General features: G+C 46.2%; 1 protein-coding gene and 1 long non-coding RNA gene across 2 annotated transcripts in view; one reads left to right on the forward strand and one right to left on the reverse strand.

The window, feature by feature from the left end:
• The window catches only part of LOC143788621 (uncharacterized), a 67067-nt gene extending 44386 nt beyond the window's left edge, over window positions 1-22681 (reverse strand). Inside the window, exons 1-2 of the long non-coding RNA XR_013218686.1 lie at window positions 22434-22681; window positions 21627-21816 (exon numbers count right to left, since the gene is read on the reverse strand). This is a non-coding gene — a long non-coding RNA (uncharacterized LOC143788621). The remainder of the gene's footprint in view (window positions 1-21626; window positions 21817-22433) is intronic.
• Window positions 22682-22709: 28 nt separating this feature from the next.
• The window catches only part of LOC143788620 (forkhead box protein D2-like), a 2275-nt gene continuing 179 nt past the window's right edge, over window positions 22710-24805 (forward strand). Inside the window, 3 exon segments of the mRNA XM_077278419.1 lie at window positions 22710-23577; window positions 23580-23616; window positions 23618-24805. The exon segment at window positions 23618-24805 is cut by the window's right edge and continues 179 nt beyond it. Of these exon segments, the coding sequence (XP_077134534.1) occupies window positions 22962-23577; window positions 23580-23616; window positions 23618-24032 (1068 nt within the window). The 5' untranslated portion in view covers window positions 22710-22961 and the 3' untranslated portion in view covers window positions 24033-24805.

Here is a 24805-nt window from a genome sequence, read left to right on the forward strand (position 1 = left end):
CTCATCATTATTCCTCAGCTGGTGGAAAGAGGCCGGGAGACAAGTGTTGAACAACTTCAGTATTGTTGATCAAACTCATTTAGCGGCCTGAACTCAGCGCTTGTAAACCGAAATGCTTCTGTGTGATGTGCAATATGTTAGCATTTGGGGTCACATTTTAATCTTTGCCTAGAGCCCCACTTTGCCTAAAACCGGCCCTGCCTACAAGTCTACAAAGATATTATACAGTCACCATGTGACAAGTGGGCCTGTGTAACTTCAAATGCCAGGGCTGAATTTTAGTCCCAGTCCGGCCCTGGTAGACTCTCTTTGGACCCGACAACAAGGAACGGAACCATCCCATCTTCACCCACCTGGGCCTCGTCATCAGCCGGAATCCTCAATCTCTTCACACCGGATATATTCACCATCTTCTGAATCAGTTTCCCAAATCTGCCAATGGCCTTCCCCACCAGATTTCTGGGTACTTGCACAAAGTCTTTCACCAAGCCCAGCTGACTTTGTGTTTTCCTGGCTTGCTCCAAATGTCGAGTGGCCTCATTATTCCTCAACAGGATCATCTGTTTCGTGCGGAGGCACTGTAGGTGCATATCCCTCAGGAAAACCACCCGCTTCGCTGTGACCTCCTTAGTCGACAGTATCACCAACTGTTTTGTCTCTAGTGCCCAGTGCACACTACATGCTTCTACTGCCTTTTTAAAGGCTTCATGCACACCCTCTCTGGTACATGCATCTTGCGCCTCTTCGGGTACATCTATCACGCACTTGAAGAGCGGAGTCTCACTCTCCTCAGGAACGGATGGCTCCTGCTTTGCCTTGGACCTTTCCATCAAGACACCTGTCACAACCGGGTGACTATATTGTTCTGCTTTTAGTGCCAACTCTTTCTCTGGTAGAGGGTCTTTTAATGCTTCTCTGAGCACTTCCATATGTTCCCTTAGGGTCTTATACACACTTTGCCACGTGAACAGGTGACCTCTGAGCTCAGAGACTTCCTTCTCCAGCTCATCCACCCTGTGCTCAGCCACTTGTCTCAGGTCCCTTTCTCGTTTGACATGTTCTTTCACTGTCTCTTTAATCAGCTCTATTTCATGATCCTGTTCTCTTTTGGCTAGCACGTGTCGCATTATCACCTCTTTAAATATATTTTCAGATGGGCCAGCTTGCTCACCCACACTCTGCCGCTTCAGAGTTTTACCTATTTCTTCATTAACCTCTTCACTAGGGGCAACTGGTACCACTTCTTTGCACCTTTTATGTCTCCGGCAACGGGAGGACTTCCCCTTCTTGTGGGGCTCTTCTTTACTGTACTCCCTTACTTCCTCAGAGTCACAGCCACCCCCGGAGTCTGTATCACACCCCACAATATGAGGTCCCCGACAGTCACTCTCTATCTGGGTGACAGCTCCACTCTGTTTAACAACCCCATCCTTATCTACCAGACCACTACCAGTCATATTGTGGCACACTTCAGGTGACGTCAGGTCAGTAAGTTGGGCAGACGCATCTTCACCTCTGGTCACCAATATGTCTGACCCATCAACTTCGGGAGACATAAATGCTTTAAGGTATTCAACCGCACCAGGTGAGAGCCCTCCATTCTGCTGCTGTAAAGAAGCTCCCTTCTCCCACAAGTCTGAACAACCTAGAGTCCCGGCCAACTATCACTGGGCAGGGTAAGGTTGAGACTATGGCGACATCATGTATCGCACTATCCCTGGCCGTCTCGAGGACCACCCTGGCCACTGGATAGCCTTTAGTGTGCCCATGGACGCAGGTGACCCCGACCTTCCTACCGGGTATTTCGAATCCCTCAGGTGCAACCCTCACCAGAGTCACCGGGGCCCCAGAATCGACCAGTCCGCACACCTCCACCTCATGCATCTGGAGCGCCCCCACACCGCCGCAGGGCCGAGGGGATACCCGGAGCCGGGCCTCTAGTTCTCAGTCTCGGGGTTGTCACGGTGGCTAGACCCGGTCCGTGGCCCTGTCCGTCAGTGGGGGACGTCCGGTGCAATAAGTGGTAGTAATGGTAGCGATGCGGTTGTGGGGTGTAAGTCGCGGTAAATAACGAGGACACCAGGTTGCAGTCTCTTTACCTCTTTACTGGAGATCTCTGAGTCCTCAGTCCAGAATATGGTTCACCAGGCTACGCAAGTCCGGCCGGTCCAATGGCACCTCCAGAGTTCTCCTCTCAGGTGGAAATCTGTGCCTTCCTTCTAGCGCTATGTGTTGTAGTCCTTCCCTGCTGTGCTTACGGAAAGTAACCCCACAACGGTTGTGTCTGTTTCTTAAGTTCCCTCACAACTCGATTTGATGTTCCTCTGTAATCCACCCCTTCCCTGTATTCAGGTTGGAATGGCACCCGTTTGTCAGGTAGGCCTGGAGTTCTTCCGGGACCCTAGAGTCGCCCCTCTCCCGCAATTGCCCCCCAAGACTTCATAGGTGATATGTGGTAGACAGCCCGCCTGAGACCGACTGTCCTGCCGCTGTTTGGAGTATGGCTTGAAGCTGTATTCTAATCCACTCCCTCGGCGTTCCGGCCACCGGTATTGCGCCTCAGCAGGGTGCTGCCTCTTTCAACAAAACCCCTGCTGGTATTCTCCTTCTGCTTGATCTCGTCTCTCACTCAGCACAATCTGTCTCGCTTCTAGTCCTTTCCTTGAGTCCCGCCGCTTCCAGGAGCCTGCGCGGACCCGTTACGTTCTTTCAATGCCAAGCCTCTGCCAGGATCCCACCCCTGGCAGAGACCCTACAGTCTCTCCCTTCACAACACCCCCTGCCACAGGGTGTTGCTCCGTTCAATCCCGTCAGCGTTCTCTCTAACTTTCTGCCTGACCCCCAGTTTACCCACTATGGTGGGGAGTGGCCTAATGAATAGCACCCTTAGCTCCCCCCGGAGGCCCAGCTGTGAAACATATTGGTGTCTGTGATACCTGATTGGAGGAACTCCTTCGGTGCCATCGAACGTACCATGGCTCCCCTTAGCGGCGAAGCCACAGTACTGCAACGACCAGAACTCTGGGGCGCTGCACTCCCCCCTGGTTAAACACAGTACTCCGGGACTGGGAAGAAAAACAACAATACAGATTAGTAAACAGACATACAATTTTGTTGAGTGCAAAACAATAAGTATACTTGAACAGGCTTCCCTTTATGGGAGGTGAGGACACTTTTAACGTTACAAACATGGTCAACATTATAAATTACAGGCTATGCATAACTCCTGTTACCCAACCGGGTATTCTACTTAGTGCAAATTCTGGAACAATAAATTAACATTGCCTTTAGGAAACATACACTCTTAGTTTACCAAAGGCCTTCCTATAATCACATTACAGGGTAAGGTAACTTCACATCCTCCTACTTTGAACCTGCAGGACCGCCTGTCCCTATGGCACCAGACCTACTGCCTCTCCTTTCTTTTACAGGACCGCCCTGTTCATCCAGGGCCTACTGCCTTTCTCTACTATACATGGTATAGACATAACATTCCTTTCGTTTAAAGAACTCTGAGCCAGCTCTACTCGGCTCCTTTAAGGACTCACTCTCTAACCCCTACGGGTTCACTCTCTGTCCTTAGTAACAAAGTAACTTTCAATGGGGACGCGGGGTTTACCTTCTATCCTCACCTTCATTATTACTTTGCTTACTTTCAACTATGCAGACCTCTATCTCTACCCCTACGGGCTCTCTGCATCTTTTCTTTCTGCAAAACATTATTTAGACATTTCAACAAATTCAACACATATAACTTAGCATGTAAAACAGTTACATTTCTTTTCAAAGCATCATTATGGCATTACTGTTCTGCAACAGTATCTCTCAAGTTCAGTTTCTCACATCCCCTTTAAGAGGGGACCAAGTCTTTCTAAGGTAGCTCGTCTTCTCAGCCTACCGGCCCATGCAAAGGTTCCGGCATGGTATCTTCGCAAAGTGTCTTTAACTAGAACCGGTAGGAACGGTATCTTCACAAAGTGTCTTTGGCTCAAACAAATAGGGCAAATATCTTCGCAAAGTGTCTTTGGCTAAAACCAGTAGGGAGCACCTTTAAGAAGGTGCAAACTATTTACAAGGGAAGTTCGAATCATGCACAGTCCATGATTACGGCAGTTCTTATAACATTGTGAACCAAAAAGCAAAAATGAAAGTGAAAGCAAAAATACAAAGCAATAGGGATCCCGGGTAAACAAAGGGATCCCTTTAAGAGTTAACCCAGGACGGGTTTTAGCAGCAAAACAGCAAGGAAATAAACAGTTAATTATTTACAGTTTCAGGTTTCCGAGGTTTAGTGGGACGGCTTCCAGGGCTGCACCTGGCACTTAACCCTTCTTGGCCTGGGCCAAGTGGGATCCAGGGTTACACCCAGTGCTGGACAAACGCCGTTAATCCGTCTCTCATGTACGGTTAGGTCATGCACAGCGATGGAGGTCTGCGCAGCTTGAGTATGGGCATTTGCTGCAGCAGAGGTAGCGGCTGCTGCAAGATCAGTCACTGGAACGGAGTCAGCAGCTGTGGCACCAGCAGTCACGGGAGTGGTGTCGGTCGTCAGGGCAGGGTCGTCCTTCATACCTGCTTCAGATGCGGTTCCTCCCGTGCCGGTCTGCTCTGCCTCCGCTGGGGTCTGGAACGCTGGCTGCGGGGCCTTGTGCTGCGACGCTGTCATCTCTGCTTGCAGCACCTCGCTTTCCAGCTTCGGAGCGCTGGGACTTCTTCCCTGCTCCGGACCAGATGAGGCTGCCGACAGATGTCCGGTGAGGCTCCTGATGATGGCCTTCTTCCACCCGGCCTCAGTGCTCAGCTGCGTCCGCCGGGGTCGGTCGCTGAGCTCGTCCACTCCGACCTGCAGGAATTCAGCATCAGCGGTGGAGGCCTGGTTGCGGTGCCCCTCCGGGTGGCTGGGGGAGTCCTCTGCTCCGACCCCACGCTCCGGCTCCGGGTGGCTCGCCATGGCGTCCTCCATGTCGCTCGCTCCTTCTTCCTGGTCCTTTTCCCGCTCTCTTCTTCGTGGGCGGTTTCGTTTTCGTTGTCTCTGCCCACCATTAAGGATCAGGAGGCGGATCTCGGCTGCTGACGGACACGTCCTCAAGGGGCCGAGATATTTAGACTGGGCGGCCATTGTCTTTCGCGCTCTTCAGCTTGTTCACGCCCACTTCCACGCCCTTCTTCTTCTCCTGCGCTCTCCTTAGCGCTGTAATGGCGGCGGTTTTGGCGGGAACTTCTGGCGGCAAGTGGCAACACACAGTCCTTGTAATAAAGCACAGTCCAAGCACGATAAATCACAGTTCCAAGGCACACATGACCTGATTCTTCAGGCTTAAGTAGATCCTGTTCGTGACGCCAAGTTGGAGCGCCCCCACACCGCCGCAGGGCCGAGGGGATACCCGGAGCCGGGCCTCTAGTTCTCAGTCTCGGGGTTGTCACGGTGGCTAGACCCGGTCCGTGGCCCTGTCCGTCAGTGGGGGACGTCCGGTGCAATAAGTGGTAGTAATGGTAGCGATGCGGTTGTGGGGTGTAAGTCGCGGTAAATAACGAGGACACCAGGTTGCAGTCTCTTTACCTCTTTACTGGAGATCTCTGAGTCCTCAGTCCAGAATATGGTTCACCAGGCTACGCAAGTCCGGCCGGTCCAATGGCACCTCCAGAGTTCTCCTCTCAGGTGGAAATCTGTGCCTTCCTTCTAGCGCTATGTGTTGTAGTCCTTCCCTGCTGTGCTTACGGAAAGTAACCCCACAACGGTTGTGTCTGTTTCTTAAGTTCCCTCACAACTCGATTTGATGTTCCTCTGTAATCCACCCCTTCCCTGTATTCAGGTTGGAATGGCACCCGTTTGTCAGGTAGGCCTGGAGTTCTTCCGGGACCCTAGAGTCGCCCCTCTCCCGCAATTGCCCCCCAAGACTTCATAGGTGATATGTGGTAGACAGCCCGCCTGAGACCGACTGTCCTGCCGCTGTTTGGAGTATGGCTTGAAGCTGTATTCTAATCCACTCCCTCGGCGTTCCGGCCACCGGTATTGCGCCTCAGCAGGGTGCTGCCTCTTTCAACAAAACCCCTGCTGGTATTCTCCTTCTGCTTGATCTCGTCTCTCACTCAGCACAATCTGTCTCGCTTCTAGTCCTTTCCTTGAGTCCCGCCGCTTCCAGGAGCCTGCGCGGACCCGTTACGTTCTTTCAATGCCAAGCCTCTGCCAGGATCCCACCCCTGGCAGAGACCCTACAGTCTCTCCCTTCACAACACCCCCTGCCACAGGGTGTTGCTCCGTTCAATCCCGTCAGCGTTCTCTCTAACTTTCTGCCTGACCCCCAGTTTACCCACTATGGTGGGGAGTGGCCTAATGAATAGCACCCTTAGCTCCCCCCGGAGGCCCAGCTGTGAAACATATTGGTGTCTGTGATACCTGATTGGAGGAACTCCTTCGGTGCCATCGAACGTACCATGGCTCCCCTTAGCGGCGAAGCCACAGTACTGCAACGACCAGAACTCTGGGGCGCTGCACATCCGCAGGGCACACCCCCGTAAACTTTCACCAGGTGGATAGTTCACACAGCACACTGGACACACAAAACTTACATGCCCTGGGCACCCATTTGTCTGTGGTACCTCTTTTTAGGCTACCGCCCCTTTTTGGGACTCCGCCCATTCCCTGGGTACACACCGTGGAGTCCCCCACGGCACTCAGGCCCCAGTTCGCACAGTACAACACTATGTCTCTGGGCTTGTACCGGCCCTTTAAGAGTCTGCACGACCTGGGAAAAGGAAAAAAACATTTTTTTTTATATATGTCACTTCACCAGCCCCGGCTGGTACTGCCAGAGCTCCCGCTGCAGCTCCGCCGCAAACTTCGTGGACCCGCCGATCCACAGCAAGCCGCTTGTCACCTTCCTGAACCCGCCGATCCACAGGAAGATGCTTGTCAGCTTCGTAACCCCGCCGAATTACAGCTAGACGCAATCTTCGTGGCCCGCCGAGCCACAGCAATTAACTCCACCTGTGCGTCCTGGATCGTTGCCCGCATTCGAGCACCATATGTAAGGTTGCACTTACTGAGTGTATTGGGGGACACTCGCTCAGTACGGGATTAACGTAGTCAGGCACGATTTTTCCAAACAAAACAGTCCATCCGGTTTATTAAAATGTCATAAACCGGGTTATGCACAGTTCATATTATACATTTCATATACGGCTTTGTCTCACAGACACTAAACATGCTGGACCTCTCACTTCGTCCAGTTACCATGGGTGTCTGTACGCTGAACAGTTCACCAACGTCCCTAGTCATATAGCGCACATCACATTGGGTCGCAGTCTCTAAACCCGCTGAACCGCACTCCGTTCAGTTGCCGTGGGAGACCACACAGTTCATAGACTAACACAAGCGCCAACAGTCAATGGTACCTTATGGGAGCTCCTGCTCCACCTGCTGACTCCTCGTCAGTCCTCTCTCCTGGGGAAACTGCCGTTACGGGGTTCACCAACTTGCCTGGCCGGCACACATCAGTCAGTCCAGAGCCACCGAAGGACAATAGCTTCCCCAACACAGATCTTCCAGAACCATAGTCTTACTGTTTGCTATTCAGGACGTCCATCCCACATGGGACCATCCAACACACTGGCATGTGCTCTTCAGGACTCATACTCCCAGGAAATCCAACACAGGTTGCCCAGTGTGCTATTCAGGACTCCTACTCCCAGGAAATCCAACACACTGACATCTGCTCCTCAAGATTCCTATTCCCAGAAAATCCAACACAGGAACCACACAAGACCCATGTGACCCACACCCTGGTCACATTATATACCATTAACCACTCCCACAGGTGGGAGTGTATGGGTGTGGCTAGTTTGTCCCGCCCATCTCACATAACTAGCCTAGTAAGTCTCCCTTCACAACTATACAAACTCTTGAGGGACTACAGGTCCCAGAACAACAACATTGCATCAGACTTACCACGCAAACTCCCTCTGCGACACATATCGGCCATTCACAACACTGCCAGTCACTGTTTCACCACAATTATAACAACAAATATGCCTCCATGCATATCCCAAGGAGCACACACAGCGCCCCCTAGCTGCCACAGGGGGTCACTGCATCACACAGTACAGAATACTAGCTGTAGTCGGTATAATACCAGTATAGAATACTAGCAGTAGTCGGTATAATACCAGTATAGAATACTAGCAGTAGTCGGTATAATACCAGTATAGAATACTAGCAGTAGTCGGTATAATACCAGTACAGAATACTAGCAGTAGTCGGTATAATACCAGTACAGAATACTAGCAGTAGTTGGTATAATACCAGTACAGAATACTAGCAGTAGTCGGTATAATACCAGTACAGAATACTAGCAGTAGTCGGTATAATACCAGTACAGAATACTAGCAGTAGTCGGTATAATACCAGTACAGAATACTAGCAGTAGTCGGTATAATACCAGTACAGAATACTAGCAGTAGTCGGTATAATACCAGTACAGAATACTAGCAGTAGTCGGTATAATACCAGTACAGAATACTAGCAGTAGTCGGTATAATACCAGTACAGAATACTAGCAGTAGTCGGTATAATACCAGTACAGAATACTAGCAGTAGTCGGTATAATACCAGTACAGAATACTGGCAGTAGTCAGTATAATACCAGTACAGAATACTAGCAGTAGTTGGTATAATACCAGTACAGAATACTAGCAGTAGTCGGTATAATACCAGTACAGAATACTAGCAGTAGTCGGTATAATACCAGTACAGAATACTAGCAGTAGTTGGTATAATACCAGTACAGAATACTAGCAGTAGTCGGTATAATACCAGTACAGAATACTAGCAGTAGTTGGTATAATACCAGTGCAGAATACTAGCAGTAGTCGGTATAATACCAGTGCAGAATACTAGCAGTAGTCAGTATAATACCAGTACAGAATACTAGCAGTAGTCGGTATAATACCAGTACAGAATACTAGCAGTAGTCGGTATAATACCAGTACAGAATACTAGCAGTAGTGTTGTGAAATTGGATTTTGGGCTCCCCCGGTGGCCACTGGTTGAATTGAACTGGTGTGCATCATCCTCTCTGTTCACCTGTTTCCATCAGGATGTGGGAGTCGCTATTTAGCCTTGCTCCTCTGTCACTTCCATGCCGGTCAACATTGTAATCAGAAGCCTTTCTGTGCATGTTCCTGCTGCTAGACAACTCCCAGCTAAGTTGGACTTTAGTCCTTGTTTGTTTTTGCATTTTGTTCCAGTTCACAGCTGTAGTTTCGTTTCTGTGTCTGGAAAGCTCTTGTGATCTGAAATTGCCACTCTGATGTTATGAGTTAATACTAGAGTCTTAAAGTAATTTCAGGATGGGGTTTTGATAGGGTTTTCAGCTGACCATGAAAGTGCCCTTTCTGTCTTCCTGCTATCTAGTAAGCGGACCTCAATTTTGCTAAACCTATTTTCACACTACGTTTGTCATTTCTTCTAAAATCACCGCCAATATTTGTGGGGGCCTCTGTCTGCCTTTCGGGGAAATTTCTCTAGAGGTGAGCCAGGACTATATTTTCCTCTGCCAGGATTAGTTAGTCCTCCGGCCGGCGCTGGGCGTCTAGGGATAAAAACGCAGGCTACGCTACCCGGCTACTGTTAGTTGTGCGGCAGGTTTAGTTCATGGTCAGTTTAGTTTCCATCCTTCCAAGAGCTAGTTCTATGTTTGCTGGGCTATGTTCTCTTGCCATTGAGAACCATAACAGTTTGACCGGCCAAAAAGTGTTAAATTAATTGACAGAGAAAGGAGAGAAAAGAGAAGTCTGCTGAAGATTTTTTTTTTTTTTTTTCCTTCAGTTCTGAGTGTGCTTGTAATTGAATCTCTTGCAAGTCTGCCTATATTGCAGCCTTTCTCTCTCTCTCTCTCTCCTTCTAATCCTGGAATGGCTCTGTGTTCACCTGTTTAAAATGGATATTCAGAGTTTAGCTGCAGGTTTGAATAATCTCACCACGAAAGTTCAAAATTTACAAGATTTTGTTGTTCATGTTCCTATATCTGAACCTAGAATTCCTTTGCCTGAATTTTTCTCGGGGAATAGATCTTGCTTTCAAAATTTCAAAAATAATTGCAAGTTGTTTTTGTCCCTGAAATCTCGCTCTGCTGGAGATCCTGCTCAGCAGGTCAGGATTGTGATTTCCTTGCTCCGGGGCGACCCTCAGGATTGGGCTTTTGCATTGGCTCCAGGGGATCCTGCGTTGCTCAATGTGGATGCGTTTTTTCTGGCCTTGGGGTTGCTTTATGAGGAACCTCAGTTAGAACTTCAGGCGGAAAAGGCCTTGATGTCCCTATCTCAGGGGCAAGACGAAGCTGAAATATACTGCCAGAAATTCCGTAAATGGGCTGTGCTTACTCAGTGGAATGAGTGCGCCCTGGCGGCGAATTTCAGAGAGGGTCTCTCTGATGCCATTAAGGATGTTATGGTGGGGTTCCCTGTGCCTGCGGGTCTGAATGAGTCCATGACAATGGCTATCCAGATCGATAGGCGTCTGCGGGAGCGCAAACCTGTGCACCATTTGGCGGTGTCTACTGAGAAGACGCCAGAGAATATGCAATGTGATAGAATTCTGTCCAGAAGTGAACGGCAGAATTTTAGACGAAAAAATGGGTTGTGCTTCTATTGCGGTGATTCGACTCATGTTATATCAGCATGCTCTAAGCGTACTAAGAAGCTTGATAAGTCTGTTTCAATTGGCACTTTACAGTCTAAGTTTATTCTATCTGTGACCCTGATTTGTTCTTTATCATCTATTACCGCGGATGCCTATGTCGACTCTGGCGCCGCTTTGAGTCTTATGGATTGGTCCTTTGCCAAACGCTGTGGGTATGATTTGGAGCCTCTTGAAACTCCTATACCCCTGAAGGGGATTGACTCCACCCCATTGGCTAGCAATAAACCACAATACTGGACACAAGTAACTATGCGGATTAATCCGGATCACCAGGAGATTATTCGCTTTCTTGTGCTGTATAACCTACATGATGTGTTGGTGCTTGGATTGCCATGGCTGCAATCTCATAACCCAGTCCTTGACTGGAAAGCTATGTCTGTGTTAAGCTGGGGATGTAAGGGGAAGCATGGGGATGTACCTGTGGTTTCCATTTCATCATCTATTCCCTCTGAGATTCCTGAATTCTTGACTGAATATCGTGACGTTTTTGAAGAACCTAAGCTTGGTTCATTACCTCCGCACCGGGAGTGCGATTGTGCCATAGATTTGATTCCGGGTAATAAATACCCTAAGGGTCGTTTATTTAATCTGTCTGTGCCTGAACATGCTGCTATGCGAGAATATATAAAGGAGTCCTTGGAAAAGGGACATATTCGTCCTTCGTCATCTCCCTTAGGAGCCGGTTTTTTCTTTGTGGCTAAGAAAGATGGCTCTTTGAGGCCGTGCATTGATTATCGGCTTTTGAATAAAATCACGGTTAAATATCAATATCCGTTGCCACTGCTGACTGATTTGTTTGCTCGCATAAAGGGGGCCAAGTGGTTCTCTAAGATAGATCTCCGTGGGGCGTATAATTTGGTGCGAATTAAGCAGGGGGATGAGTGGAAAACCGCATTTAATACGCCCGAGGGCCACTTTGAGTATTTGGTGATGCCTTTTGGTCTTTCAAATGCCCCTTCAGTCTTTCAGTCCTTTATGCATGACATTTTCCGTGATTATTTGGATAAGTTCATGATTGTGTATCTGGACGATATTTTGATTTTTTTGGATGACTGGGACTCTCATGTCCAGCAGGTCAGGAGGGTTTTTCAGGTTTTGCGGTCTAATTCCTTGTGTGTGAAGGGTTCTAAGTGCGTTTTTGGGGTTCAAAAGATTTCCTTTTTGGGATATATTTTTTCCCCCTCTTCCATCGAGATGGATCCTGTCAAGGTTCAGGCTATTTGTGATTGGACGCAACCCTCTTCTCTTAAGAGTCTTCAGAAATTTTTGGGCTTTGCTAACTTTTATCGTCGATTTATTGCTGGTTTTTCTGATGTTGTTAAACCATTGACTGATTTGACTAAGAAGGGTGCTGATGTTGCTGATTGGTCCCCTGCTGCTGTGGAGGCCTTTCGGGAGCTTAAGCGCCGCTTTTCTTCCGCCCCTGTGTTGCGTCAGCCTGATGTTGCTCTTCCTTTTCAGGTTGAGGTCGACGCTTCTGAAATCGGAGCTGGGGCGGTTTTGTCGCAGAGAAGTTCCGATTGCTCCGTGATGAGACCTTGTGCTTTTTTCTCGCGTAAATTTTCGCCCGCCGAGCGGAATTATGATGTTGGGAATCGGGAGCTTTTGGCCATGAAGTGGGCTTTTGAGGAGTGGCGTCATTGGCTTGAGGGGGCTAGACATCAGGTGGTGGTATTGACTGACCACAAAAATCTAATTTATCTTGAGTCCGCCAGACGCCTGAATCCTAGACAGGCGCGCTGGTCGTTGTTTTTCTCTCGGTTTAATTTTGTGGTGTCCTACCTGCCGGGTTCTAAGAATGTTAAGGCGGATGCCCTTTCTAGGAGTTTTGAGCCTGACTCCCCTGGTAATTCTGAACCTACAGGTATCCTTAAGGATGGAGTGATATTGTCTGCCGTTTCTCCAGACCTGCGGCGGGCCTTGCAGGAGTTTCAGGCGGATAGACCTGATCGTTGCCCACCTGGTAGACTGTTTGTTCCTGATGATTGGACCAGTAAAGTCATTTCTGAGGTTCATTCTTCTGCGTTGGCAGGTCATCCTGGAATCTTTGGTACCAGGGATTTGGTGGCAAGGTCCTTCTGGTGGCCTTCCCTGTCTCGAGATGTGCGAGGCTTCGTGCAGTCTTGTGACGTTTGTGCTCGGGCCAAGCCTTGTTGTTCTCGGGCTAGTGGATTGTTGTTGCCCTTGCCTATCCCGAAGAGGCCCTGGACGCACATCTCGATGGATTTTATTTCGGATCTTCCTGTTTCTCAGAAGATGTCTGTCATCTGGGTGGTGTGTGATCGTTTCTCTAAGATGGTCCATTTGGTTCCCCTGCCTAAGTTGCCTTCTTCTTCCGAGTTGGTTCCTCTGTTTTTTCAAAATGTGGTCCGTTTGCATGGTATTCCGGAGAATATCGTTTCTGACAGAGGTACCCAATTCGTGTCTAGATTTTGGCGAGCATTCTGTGCTAGGATGGGCATAGATTTGTCTTTCTCGTCTGCTTTCCATCCTCAGACTAATGGCCAGACCGAGCGGACGAATCAGACCTTGGAGACATATTTGAGGTGTTTTGTGTCTGCAGATCAGGATGATTGGGTTGCTTTTTTGCCTTTAGCGGAGTTTGCCCTCAATAATCGGGCCAGCTCTGCCACCTTGGTGTCTCCTTTTTTCTGTAATTCGGGGTTTCATCCTCGATTTTCTTCTGGTCAGGTGGAATCTTCGGATTGTCCTGGAGTGGATGCTGTGGTGGAGAGGTTGCATCAGATTTGGGGGCAGGTAGTGGACAATTTGAAGTTGTCCCAGGAGAAGACTCAGCTTTTTGCCAACCGCCGGCGTCGGGTTGGTCCTCGGCTTTGTGTTGGGGACTTGGTGTGGTTGTCTTCTCGTTTTGTCCCTATGAGGGTTTCTTCTCACAAGTTTAAGCCTCGGTTCATCGGCCCGTACAAGATATTGGAGATTCTTAACCCTGTGTCCTTCCGTTTGGACCTCCCTGCATCTTTTTCTATTCATAATGTTTTTCATCGGTCATTATTGCGCAGGTATGAGGTACCTGTTGTGCCTTCCGTTGAGCCTCCTGCTCCGGTGTTGGTTGAGGGTGAGTTGGAGTACGTTGTGGAAAAAATCTTGGACTCCCGTGTTTCCAGACGGAAACTCCAGTATCTGGTCAAATGGAAGGGATACGGTCAGGAGGATAATTCTTGGGTGACTGCCTCTGATGTTCATGCCTCCGATTTGGTCCGTGCCTTTCATAGGGCTCATCCTGATCGCCCTGGTGGTTCTGGTGAGGGTTCGGTGCCCCCTCCTTGAGGGGGGGGTACTGTTGTGAAATTGGATTTTGGGCTCCCCCGGTGGCCACTGGTGGAATTGAACTGGTGTGCATCATCCTCTCTGTTCACCTGTTTCCATCAGGATGTGGGAGTCGCTATTTAGCCTTGCTCCTCTGTCACTTCCATGCCGGTCAACATTGTAATCAGAAGCCTTTCTGTGCATGTTCCTGCTGCTAGACAACTCCCAGCTAAGTTGGACTTTAGTCCTTGTTTGTTTTTGCATTTTGTTCCAGTTCACAGCTGTAGTTTCGTTTCTGTGTCTGGAAAGCTCTTGTGATCTGAAATTGCCACTCTGATGTTATGAGTTAATACTAGAGTCTTAAAGTAATTTCAGGATGGGGTTTTGATAGGGTTTTCAGCTGACCATGAAAGTGCCCTTTCTGTCTTCCTGCTATCTAGTAAGCGGACCTCAATTTTGCTAAACCTATTTTCACACTACGTTTGTCATTTCTTCTAAAATCACCGCCAATATTTGTGGGGGCCTCTGTCTGCCTTTCGGGGAAATTTCTCTAGAGGTGAGCCAGGACTATATTTTCCTCTGCCAGGATTAGTTAGTCCTCCGGCCGGCGCTGGGCGTCTAGGGATAAAAACGCAGGCTACGCTACCCGGCTACTGTTAGTTGTGCGGCAGGTTTAGTTCATGGTCAGTTTAGTTTCCATCCTTCCAAGAGCTAGTTCTATGTTTGCTGGGCTATGTTCTCTTGCCATTGAGAACCATAACACAGTAGTCTGTATAATACCAGTACAGAATACTAGCAGTAGTCGGTATAATACCAGTACAGAATACTACCAGTAGTTGGTATGCAGCGCCCCAGGGTCCTGGTCGTTGCAGTAATGTCATTCTTCCACCAGGGGGAGTGATATTATGTCTGAAGGCAATAAAGGAGATCTCTTTACCAGGTATCACATACCACACAACACACTTCACACTCCAGCCCGCCAGGGGGAGCCATGCTCCTATTTATTAGGGCACTCCTCACAATTAGGTAAAACTGGCAGTCTGGACAGGAACTTAGGTAGAAGTGAGCTGGGCTTCACCCAGTGAGCTGCTATCTGGGCTCCGCTCAGGTAGTGGGTCACTGACAGGGGTGAGATCCTGTCAGAGGCCTAGACAGAAGGCCACGGAGCTGTGCCTGCCCGACGTATGGCAGCATCCTAGGAAAGAGACATTGAAGGGATTTGCGTTGCAGAGAGTGAGGAACGAAGTCATAGCAAAAGGAGAGGAAACCAGAAGGAGTTCTGCCGTGCAAAAGGCTGCCTCCTTTCTGAGGCACAGGATCCGGTAGCCGGAACACCGAGGGAGTCATCGTCTCCAAGCCTGGCTCCAGAGACTGGCAGGACTGTTGTGAATTCTGCTTTTGGGTTCCCTCCGGTGGTAGTAGGTGGTAATGCAGTTGTCCCTGGGTTGCAGTCCTGGTCAGGTGTGTCTGCTGATTGCAGTTCTGACTGGGGTATTTAGGTGTGCAGGATTCATTAGTCCTTGCCAGTTGTCAATTGTTGTTGGGAGGTGTTGGACCTCTGTCTGGTTCCTCCTGCCTTTCTGCCAAATCAGCAAAGATAAGTGTCTGGTTTTTTTTTCTGTGGCACACATGCTGTGTGCTTCATAATTCAGTGCTATTCTTTGTGTTTTCTTGTCCAGCTTAGATTGTGTCAGTATTTTCTCAGTCTTGTTGGATTCTCTGGGGTTGCAGATATTCATTCCACGTCTTTAGTTAGATTGTGGAATTTTTTGTATTATCTGCGGTGGATATTTTTGGAAGGGTTTTATTACTGACCGCCTAGTAATCTGTCCTATCCTTTCCTATTTAGCTAGAGTGGCCTCTTTTGCTAAATCCTGTTTTCTACGTGCGTGTGTCTTTTCTTCTCCTACTCACAGTCATTATTCGTGGGGGGCTGCCTATCCTTTGGGGGTCTGCTCTGAGGCAAGGTAGTATTCCTATTTCCATCTATAGGGGTATTTAGTCCTCCGGCTGTGTCGAGGTGTCTAGGGTTTGTTAGGCACACCCCACGGCTACTTCTAGTTGCGGTGTTAGTTCAGGATTTGCGGTCAGTACAGGTTCCACCGACTCCAGAGAAAGTTTCATGCAGCTCCAAGGTCACCGGATCATAACACAGGACAGCTAATTCCATATTAGTTGCCCGACCCATACCCAGGAGGCACGGTGGCAACTTGTGGGGGCCGGGGCATGATAGTCCCTGTAAAAAGCCTCAGGCCATCAGTCATACGGGTTTGTCCTATCCTATCCATCAGGGGGACAGAGAGAAAGAGATATAACATCTAGAACACCAACATCAGTTGTGAGGACCTTACCGAGAAGCTCAGCAGGAAGGGACTATAACACTCAGGCGCTAGAGGAAGGCTATTGATTTCCACCAGGATAACGGGGACTCTGGATTTGCCTTCAGACCGGCCGGACTCTGCCTGTCCTGTGGTCGGGTGCTCTGGACTGTGGACGCTGAAGTCTTCAGTAAAGGTAAAGAGACTTCAACCTTGTGTCCTCGTTTTCACTGCGCCTCTCACCATCCACCCTCTACACTCTGGGAAGCCCTGGGGATACACTTCACCTGTGGGAAGGTATACCATCTAGCTGCCATTACATCACCCCAGCGGACCCCTAAGCAGCATCAGTCACCCTGACCGAATACCACAGGCGGCGTCACGAACATTTCCCCTTTAAAGACCTTTCCCCTCATTTATCAACGGACGCCCCTAGGGCCACGGACCGGGTCAGCCACCGTGACATCCCCATCGAGAACCGAAGGGCCCTGCTCTGAGTACCCCATAGCCCTAGATGGGGGCGATCCAGGTTTAATACCAGTACAGAATACTAGCAGTAGTCGGTATAATGCCAGTACAGAATACTAGCAGTAGTCGGTATAATACCAGTATAGAATACTAGCAGTAGTCGGTATAATACCAGTACAGGATACTAGCAGTAGTCGGTATAATACCAGTACAGAATACTAGCAGTAGTCGGTATAATACCAGTATAGAATACTAACAGTAGTCGGTATAATACCAGTACAGAATACTAGCAGTAGTCGGTATAATACCAGTACAGAATACTAGCAGTAGTCGGTATAATACCAGTACAGGATACTAGCAGTAGTCGGTATAATACCAGTATAGAATACTAGCAGTAGTCAGTATAATACCAGTACAGGATACTAGCAGTAGTCGGTATAATACCAGTATAGAATACTAGCAGTAGTCGGTATAATACCAGTACAGAATACTAGCAGTAGTTGGTATAATACCAGTATAGAATACTAGCAGTAGTCGGTATAATACCAGTACAGGATACTAGCAGTAGTCGGTATAATACCAGTATAGAATACTAGCAGTAGTTGGTATAATACCAGTATAGAATACTAGCAGTAGTCGGTATAATACCAGTACAGAATACTAGCAGTAGTTGGTATAATACCAGTACAGGATACTAGCAGTAGTCGGTATAATACCAGTATAGAATACTAGCAGTAGTTGGTATAATACCAGTATAGAATACTAGCAGTAGTCGGTATAATACCAGTACAGGATACTAGCAGTAGTCGGTATAATACCAGTATAGAATACTAGCAGTAGTTGGTATAATACCAGTATAGAATACTAGCAGTAGTTACTAGTCGGTATAATACCAGTATAGAATACTAGCAGTAGTCAGTATAATACCAGTACAGGATACTAGCAGTAGTCGGTATAATAACAGTACAGGATACTAGCAGTAGTCGGTATAATACCAGTACAGGATACTAGCAGTAGTCGGTATAATACCAGTATAGAATACTAGCAGTAGTCGGTATAATACCAGTATAGAATACTAGCAGTAGTCGGTATAATACCAGTATAGAATACTAGCAGTAGTCGGTATAATACCAGTACAGAATACTAGCAGTAGTCGGTATAATACCAGTATAGAATACTAGCAGTAGTCGGTATAATACCAGTGCAGAATACTAGCAGTAGTCGGTATAATACCAGTACAGAATACTGGCAGTAGTCGGTATAATAACAGTACAGGATACTAGCAGTAGTCGGTATAATACCAGTACAGAATACTAGCAGTAGTCGGTATAATACCAGTACAGAATACTAGCAGTAGTCGGTATAATACCAGTATAGAATACTAGCAGTAGTCGGTATAATACCAGTATAGAATACTAGCAGTAGTCGGTATAATACCAGTACAGAATACTAGCAGTAGTCAGTATAATACCAGTATAGAATACTAGCAGTAGTTGTGCAGTGGTTAAGCTCCCTGGTTATTTGTCTGGAGATACAGATGAGGCCACTGCAGGGTATGATGGACGCTGGGGCCCTGGATCCAGGCTCCTATACCGAGGACACTAATAATCTGTGTACTTAGTGATCAGAGGCGGCGGTATTGTCCTGACCCGGGAATGGAGGGCAAACAAATCTATAAACCCTCATTAAATGTTACTGTATGTACATAGAGATACAAGAGATCAGTGCATGAAGGCTGAGACTGGGGCAGCGGAGGATGGATGGATGGGTGGATGGATAGATGGATGGATGGGTAAATGGATGGATGGATAATAGATAATAGATAGCTAGCTATATAGGTAGATAATAGATAGTTAAGAAAATGAAGGCAGCACACCAATAGATGAATTACACCTGAAGTTTTATTGGCCCATGTGCGACATTTTGGTCCCAAAGGTGGACCTTTCTCAAAGGTCCACACTTGGGACCGAAATGTTGTACATGGGCCAATAAAACTGCACGTGTAATTCATCTATTGGTGTGCTGCCTTCATTTTTTTGGAACTATTGTAAAGGTTTGATATATGCCTGGAAGGTTTTTGCACCTTATTGCAATTTTTTGTGCTGCTTTTTTTTTATTTATTTTTTAGATAGATAGATAATAGATAGATGATAGATAGATAGATAGATAGATAGATAGATAGATAATAGATACATAAATAGATAGATAAATAGACAGATAATATATATATAGATAATAGATAGATAGATAGATAGATAGATAGATAGATAGATAGATAGACAGATAATATATATTTAGATATATAGATAGATAGATAGATAGATAGATAGATAGATAGATAGATAGATAGATAGATAGATAGATAATATATATTTAGATATATAGATAATAGATAGATAGATAGATAGATAGATAGATAATAGATAGATAGATAGATAGATAGATAATAGATAGATGATAGATAGATAGATAGATAGATAGATAGATAGATAGATAGATAGATAGATAGATAGATAATAGATAGATGATAGATAATGGACAGATAGAGAAGATGAACAAAATTATATTAAAAAGAAGAGTATGAAGACAGAGTGAACAATTAGAGGGTGTAGAGAGGTTTACTGACAATTCAATTCAATTTTGCTCATTTCTTTAATACACAGAAAATACAACAACTATGTTAATAACATCTCTGTGATGGACACTGAGAAGTTTTCATTTTTTTGTGCAATTACAGTAGAATATAATTAAATTTAAAAACACATGTCAGACCCGCTTTGCACTGGTGACATTATGTGCCCTGTATTGCAGAAGTTTACACACTGGAATATTAAAACCGAAAATCACTATAAATAACACAGAAAAAAAGTGCTATAAATCCAGATGTAGCAGATGCGGCAGAGCGGCCATCGCTTCTCCTGCGCACTAGGACGGATCCCGGGGATGGAACATTGCCGGTTTCTCTGCAGTCTGATCTAGCAAAATTGTGATTTCGAGACAAATTTCGGCAAATCCAACATTGCGCTCAGCACGATCAGGTGAACTCCTCAGCACCGCTGCCGGCGATCGCAGCCCGGCAATCTGGGACTCCACAAAACACATGTGTTTACTCTTGTAATAACCACCTGTGTGCGGATAAGTAGTGACCCCCATTCTGTGCCGCAAATAAAGCAGACCCCGGGGTCAGATCGTCTGCAGGGGCCACACATCACAATGAAGCCAGGCTGCCGGCTGAGGAGTCGGGGAAGTGACACTTTACATTAATGCACGTCTGTTCTTTAAGATCTCACTTATCACAATACATCACCTAATAAACCGCATCATGTGTACAGCAACCTCAGCTCAGAAGGGAGGTCAGTCTACATATATGACAGCTGAGCAATGCACATCACTACTACATGCATCATACCTAGCAGCTATCTAGTATCTATCTATTATCTATCTATCTATAAATCTATCTATCTATCTATCTATTATCTATCTATCTATCTATCATCTATTTGTCTATTATCTATAATTTATTTTCATTGATATTCAGATATATGCTGGTAATGATTTAGCACGTATCTTATGCATATACAAGTGAACCGCTGTCAAATTCGATCCTATTTTTTATTCTTTGGTTTGTGGCAAATTTCTCCTTTATGTTTCTTTGACAGTGGATATTTCATTCTATTAGATAGTTTTATTTGTTTTACACTGATCGTTGAGTGCAGAATAGTAAACATTTTTTTTTGCACCAGGTATACTAAATATAGAATATATAGTAAATATGTAACATTATTTATGATCAATATTCTCTTTTGTCGACATCACGTCATCAAAAATATAGTGTCAAAAGCAGGCAAATCTCTCTATTATCTATCTGTCTATTATCTATCTATCTATTATCTATGTTTATTATTTATCGATCAAATATGATAGATAGATAAATATATAGATATATAAATGAATAGTTATGAAATAGAGAGAGATAACAGAGAAAAAGAAGCAGCTCTCCAGACAGAATAATTGTGCAAAAAAAAAAAAAAAAAAAGGAACATTTATTAGTCCATGTGGTGAGGTTATGGGCCCAACATAACCTTTCTCAAGCCTCTTTCTCTCTGTTACGTGCAAGACTGAGAGAGGGAAAGTCTTGGAGGCCTGGCACCTTATATTGTTATTACCTTTCGTGCTGCGTCAGATTTCCTCTTGGATACAGAGAGTTAGAAAAATAGATAGACAGATGGATAGATAGATAATAGATAGAGAGATAATAGATAGATGATAGATTACATATAGATAATAGATAGATAGTAGATAGATAGATAATAGATAGATGATAGATAATAGATAGATAGATAATAGATAGATAGATAGATAGATAGATAGATAGATAGATAGATAGATAGATAGATAGATAGATGATAGATAATAGATAGATAGATAGTATATAGATAGATGATAGATAATAGATAGATAGATAGATAGATAGATAGATGATAGATAATAGATAGATCGATAGATGATAGATAGATAATAGATAGATAAATGATAGATAATAGAAACATAGATAGATGATAAATAGATAATAGATAGATCGATAGATGGTAGAAAATAGATATATAATAGATAGATAATAGATAGATCGATAGATGATAGATAATAGATAGATAATTGATAGATAGATAGATAATAAATAGATAGATAAATAATAGATAGATAGATAGATAGATAGATAGATAGATACACAGATACTTTTGTTAATTTTTCTAAAATATACTCACTGTTTCCACAAAGCTGCTTCTTACATATATTACAGATAATAGATAGATAATAGATGATAGATGCAAATAAACTTTTTTTTATTTTTCATTTTCCTAAAATATACTTACTGTTTCCCCAAAGTTGTTTCTTTCATTCCGTAGATTTTCTTTTCTTAAATGACAGGATGAAAAGGTGACAATAAATAACTCCCTGTCCTGACTACATGACTGTTTTTGGATGTGACTCCTGCCAGGAGCAGACTTCTAGCAGTTGCTGCCTCCATAGTGCAGTAGTTTGCTTTTCTCCAAAATGTACCACCTGTAAAGTATTGAGCAGACAGTGATAAGATGGTGACTCTTCCTTCATCCTTCCTTCCCTCCCTCCTTCCTTCTTTCCCTCCTTCCTTCCTTCCTCACCTCCTCTCTTCCTCCTTCCTCTCTCCCTCCTTCCTTCCTCACCTCCTCTCTTCCTCCTTCCTTCCTTCCTTCCTCCCTGCCTCCTTCCTTCCTTCTTTCCCTCCTTCCTTCCTTCCTCACCTCCTCTCTTCCTCCTTCCTTCCTCACCTCCTCTCTTCCTCCTTCCTCTTTCCCTCCTTCCTTCCTCACCTCCTCTCTTCCTCCTTCCTCTCTCCCTCCTTCCTTCCTCACCTCCTCTCTTCCTCCTTCCTTCCTTCCTCCTTCCTTCCTTCCTTCCTTCCTTCCTTCCTTCCTTCCTTCCTTCCTTCTTTCCCTCCTTCCTTCCTCACCTCCTCTCTTCCTCCTTCCTCTTTCCCTCCTTCCTACCTCACCTCCTCTCTTCCTCCTTCCTCCCTTCCTTCCTCCTCTCTTCCTCCTTCCTCTTTCCCTCCTCTCTTCCTCCTTCCTCTTTCCTTCCTTCCTTCCTTCCTCACCTCCTCTCTTCCTCCTTCCTCTTTCCCTCCTTCCTTCCTTCCTCACCTCCTCTCTTCCTCCTTTCTCTCCAGTCGGTTTAGATGTGAAGGAATTAGTAAGACTATAGTATATTTTTTAGATGCACAGCGCCCCTGTCCGCTCTCCGCCCGGCGTTGATCCTTAGTCCAGGCTCTACAATGCTGTAAGAAGTGAGGGAGACCCGGAGAGCCGCGCGCCGGGGCAGCGGAGGGCCGTGACGTCAGCAGCACGTGACCGGCGGCGGGTATAAGAGGTGCCGGAGCAGCGGGGAGGGCCGCAGTCTGGAGCCGGCGCTGCTGTGAGAAGGAGCAGTAACTTTTGTGTTGGATCTTGGAAGGAGGGAGGGGGCGAGGAGGAGGAGGAGGAGGAGGAGATGAGGGGTGTCAGGGTCTGACCTGCTGCCTGTGGAGACCCCCTTTAAATGACTTTTCCTCGCTGTTTGCGGACACAGGAGCCCATTCAGACTTGTTCCACTAGGGGGGTCCTGGTGAAGCTTGTGGATTGGGAGCGCACACAGGACTTCCTGCCCCCATCATCATCATCATCATCACTACCATGACTTTGGGAACTGAGATGTCTGATAACTCCCTGCTCTCTGAGGACACTGACATCGATGTGGTCGGTGACATGAATGTCAACGATGGGAAATACTCCGACTACCAATCCGACAACGACTCCGATGACAACCTCTCCAGGACTCACCCGGTGGCCTCTCCAGACCTGTCTTCTTCAGACTCCAACCCTCGAGGTGTGGACAAGAACCCCACCAAGAACACCCTGGTGAAGCCCCCGTACTCCTACATCGCCCTGATCACCATGGCTATCCTGCAGAGCCCCAAGAAGAGGCTGACCCTGAGCGAGATCTGCGAGTTCATCAGCAACCGCTTCCCCTACTACCGGGAGAAGTTCCCCGCCTGGCAGAACTCCATCAGGCACAACCTGTCCCTCAATGACTGCTTCGTCAAGATCCCCAGAGAACCTGGCAACCCTGGCAAGGGCAACTACTGGACCCTGGACCCCGAGTCTGCAGACATGTTTGACAATGGGAGCTTCCTGAGGAGGAGGAAGAGGTTTAAGAGACAGCAGAGTACAGAGATCCTGAGGGACCCCAGCAGCTTCATGCCAGCCTTTGGATATGGACCTTATGGCTACAACTATGGTCTCCAGCTGCAGAACTACCACCACCAGCACCACCACCACCACCACCCAGGTGCCACCTTCTCCTTCCAGCCCACACACTGCCCCCTGCCAGCCCCAACCTCTGTCTTCTCCAGCCCCACCTTGCCTGGCTTCCTAGGGAACGAACTGAGCAGGAAATCCTTCTACTCCCAGCTCAGCCCTACATTGCCCATCATCCAGACCCTCAAGGCTGACCCCCAGACTAGGACTTCCTTCTCCATAGACAACATCATTGGGGGGTCTGCTGCTGCCTCTGCTCCTGCCCCATCCACCCCAACCTCCCCCTACACAAGTGCCCAACCTGGGAGTCAGACCCAGGTCATTGCCATGTTAACCCCTTCATTGGCCCCCATGCAGAACCATTTAAACCTGGCCCATGAAAGCATGTTACAGACTGGACAAAACTTTTCAAATAAAATCACAAATCTTAGCAGCTGTCATTTTTAAACTTTCCTCCACCCCACTAATACTTACAAAAAAAGTCACATCCTGTGTATTAAAGGTAGGAGGATTTTTTTTTTTTTAAGTTGAATTATTTCATTTTTTTTTTTTTTGTTGCCTCAGCCCAGAAAAAAAAACCTTTGAGTTTGCTATTTATAAAGTGTGTGTATATAATGTATTATGTCTGGTGTATTTGCTCACTGTTCAAAGTTTCCACTTCTACAAATCCCATAAGATCAGTGACTATTTCTACTAGGAAGAGACAATATCTCACTGCGACATTTCCAGAAGTGTCACAACACATAGATGACAATAGATGTCATTCATGGCAGCCCTTTAAAAAGACTCGTTTGCATCCATGTTACTAATGGATATGACCCATGACTTAAATAAATGGTATTAATAGATATTTGCAATTAATACAAATTATTATTTTTTAAATTTGGTGCATAGTAATGCAGTTGCTTAGATGTCAATATTAATTTATAATAATGTAATTTAATTACTGTGAGTGCATTTAATATTATTGAGTACAATTAACACATATTCCATATTTACATATTTCATCCATGTATTAAAAGTCTCTCTATATAGAAATAATTACTGATCTGCAGACCAAATCTTTTCGAATCGATGTAATAAACACTGTTACGAGGTATCTCAGGATTATTTGCAGAAAAAAAAATCCCCTTTAGTTTCATAATTGGCTAAGAATTAAATGTCGAAAACAGATTTTTTTCCCCCTCCACTAATGTGTATATGTAATTATGTATATAGAT

The sequence above is a fragment of the Ranitomeya variabilis genome, chromosome 8 (genome assembly GCF_051348905.1).
Source record: "Ranitomeya variabilis isolate aRanVar5 chromosome 8, aRanVar5.hap1, whole genome shotgun sequence".
Lineage (NCBI taxonomy): Eukaryota > Metazoa > Chordata > Amphibia > Anura > Dendrobatidae > Ranitomeya > Ranitomeya variabilis.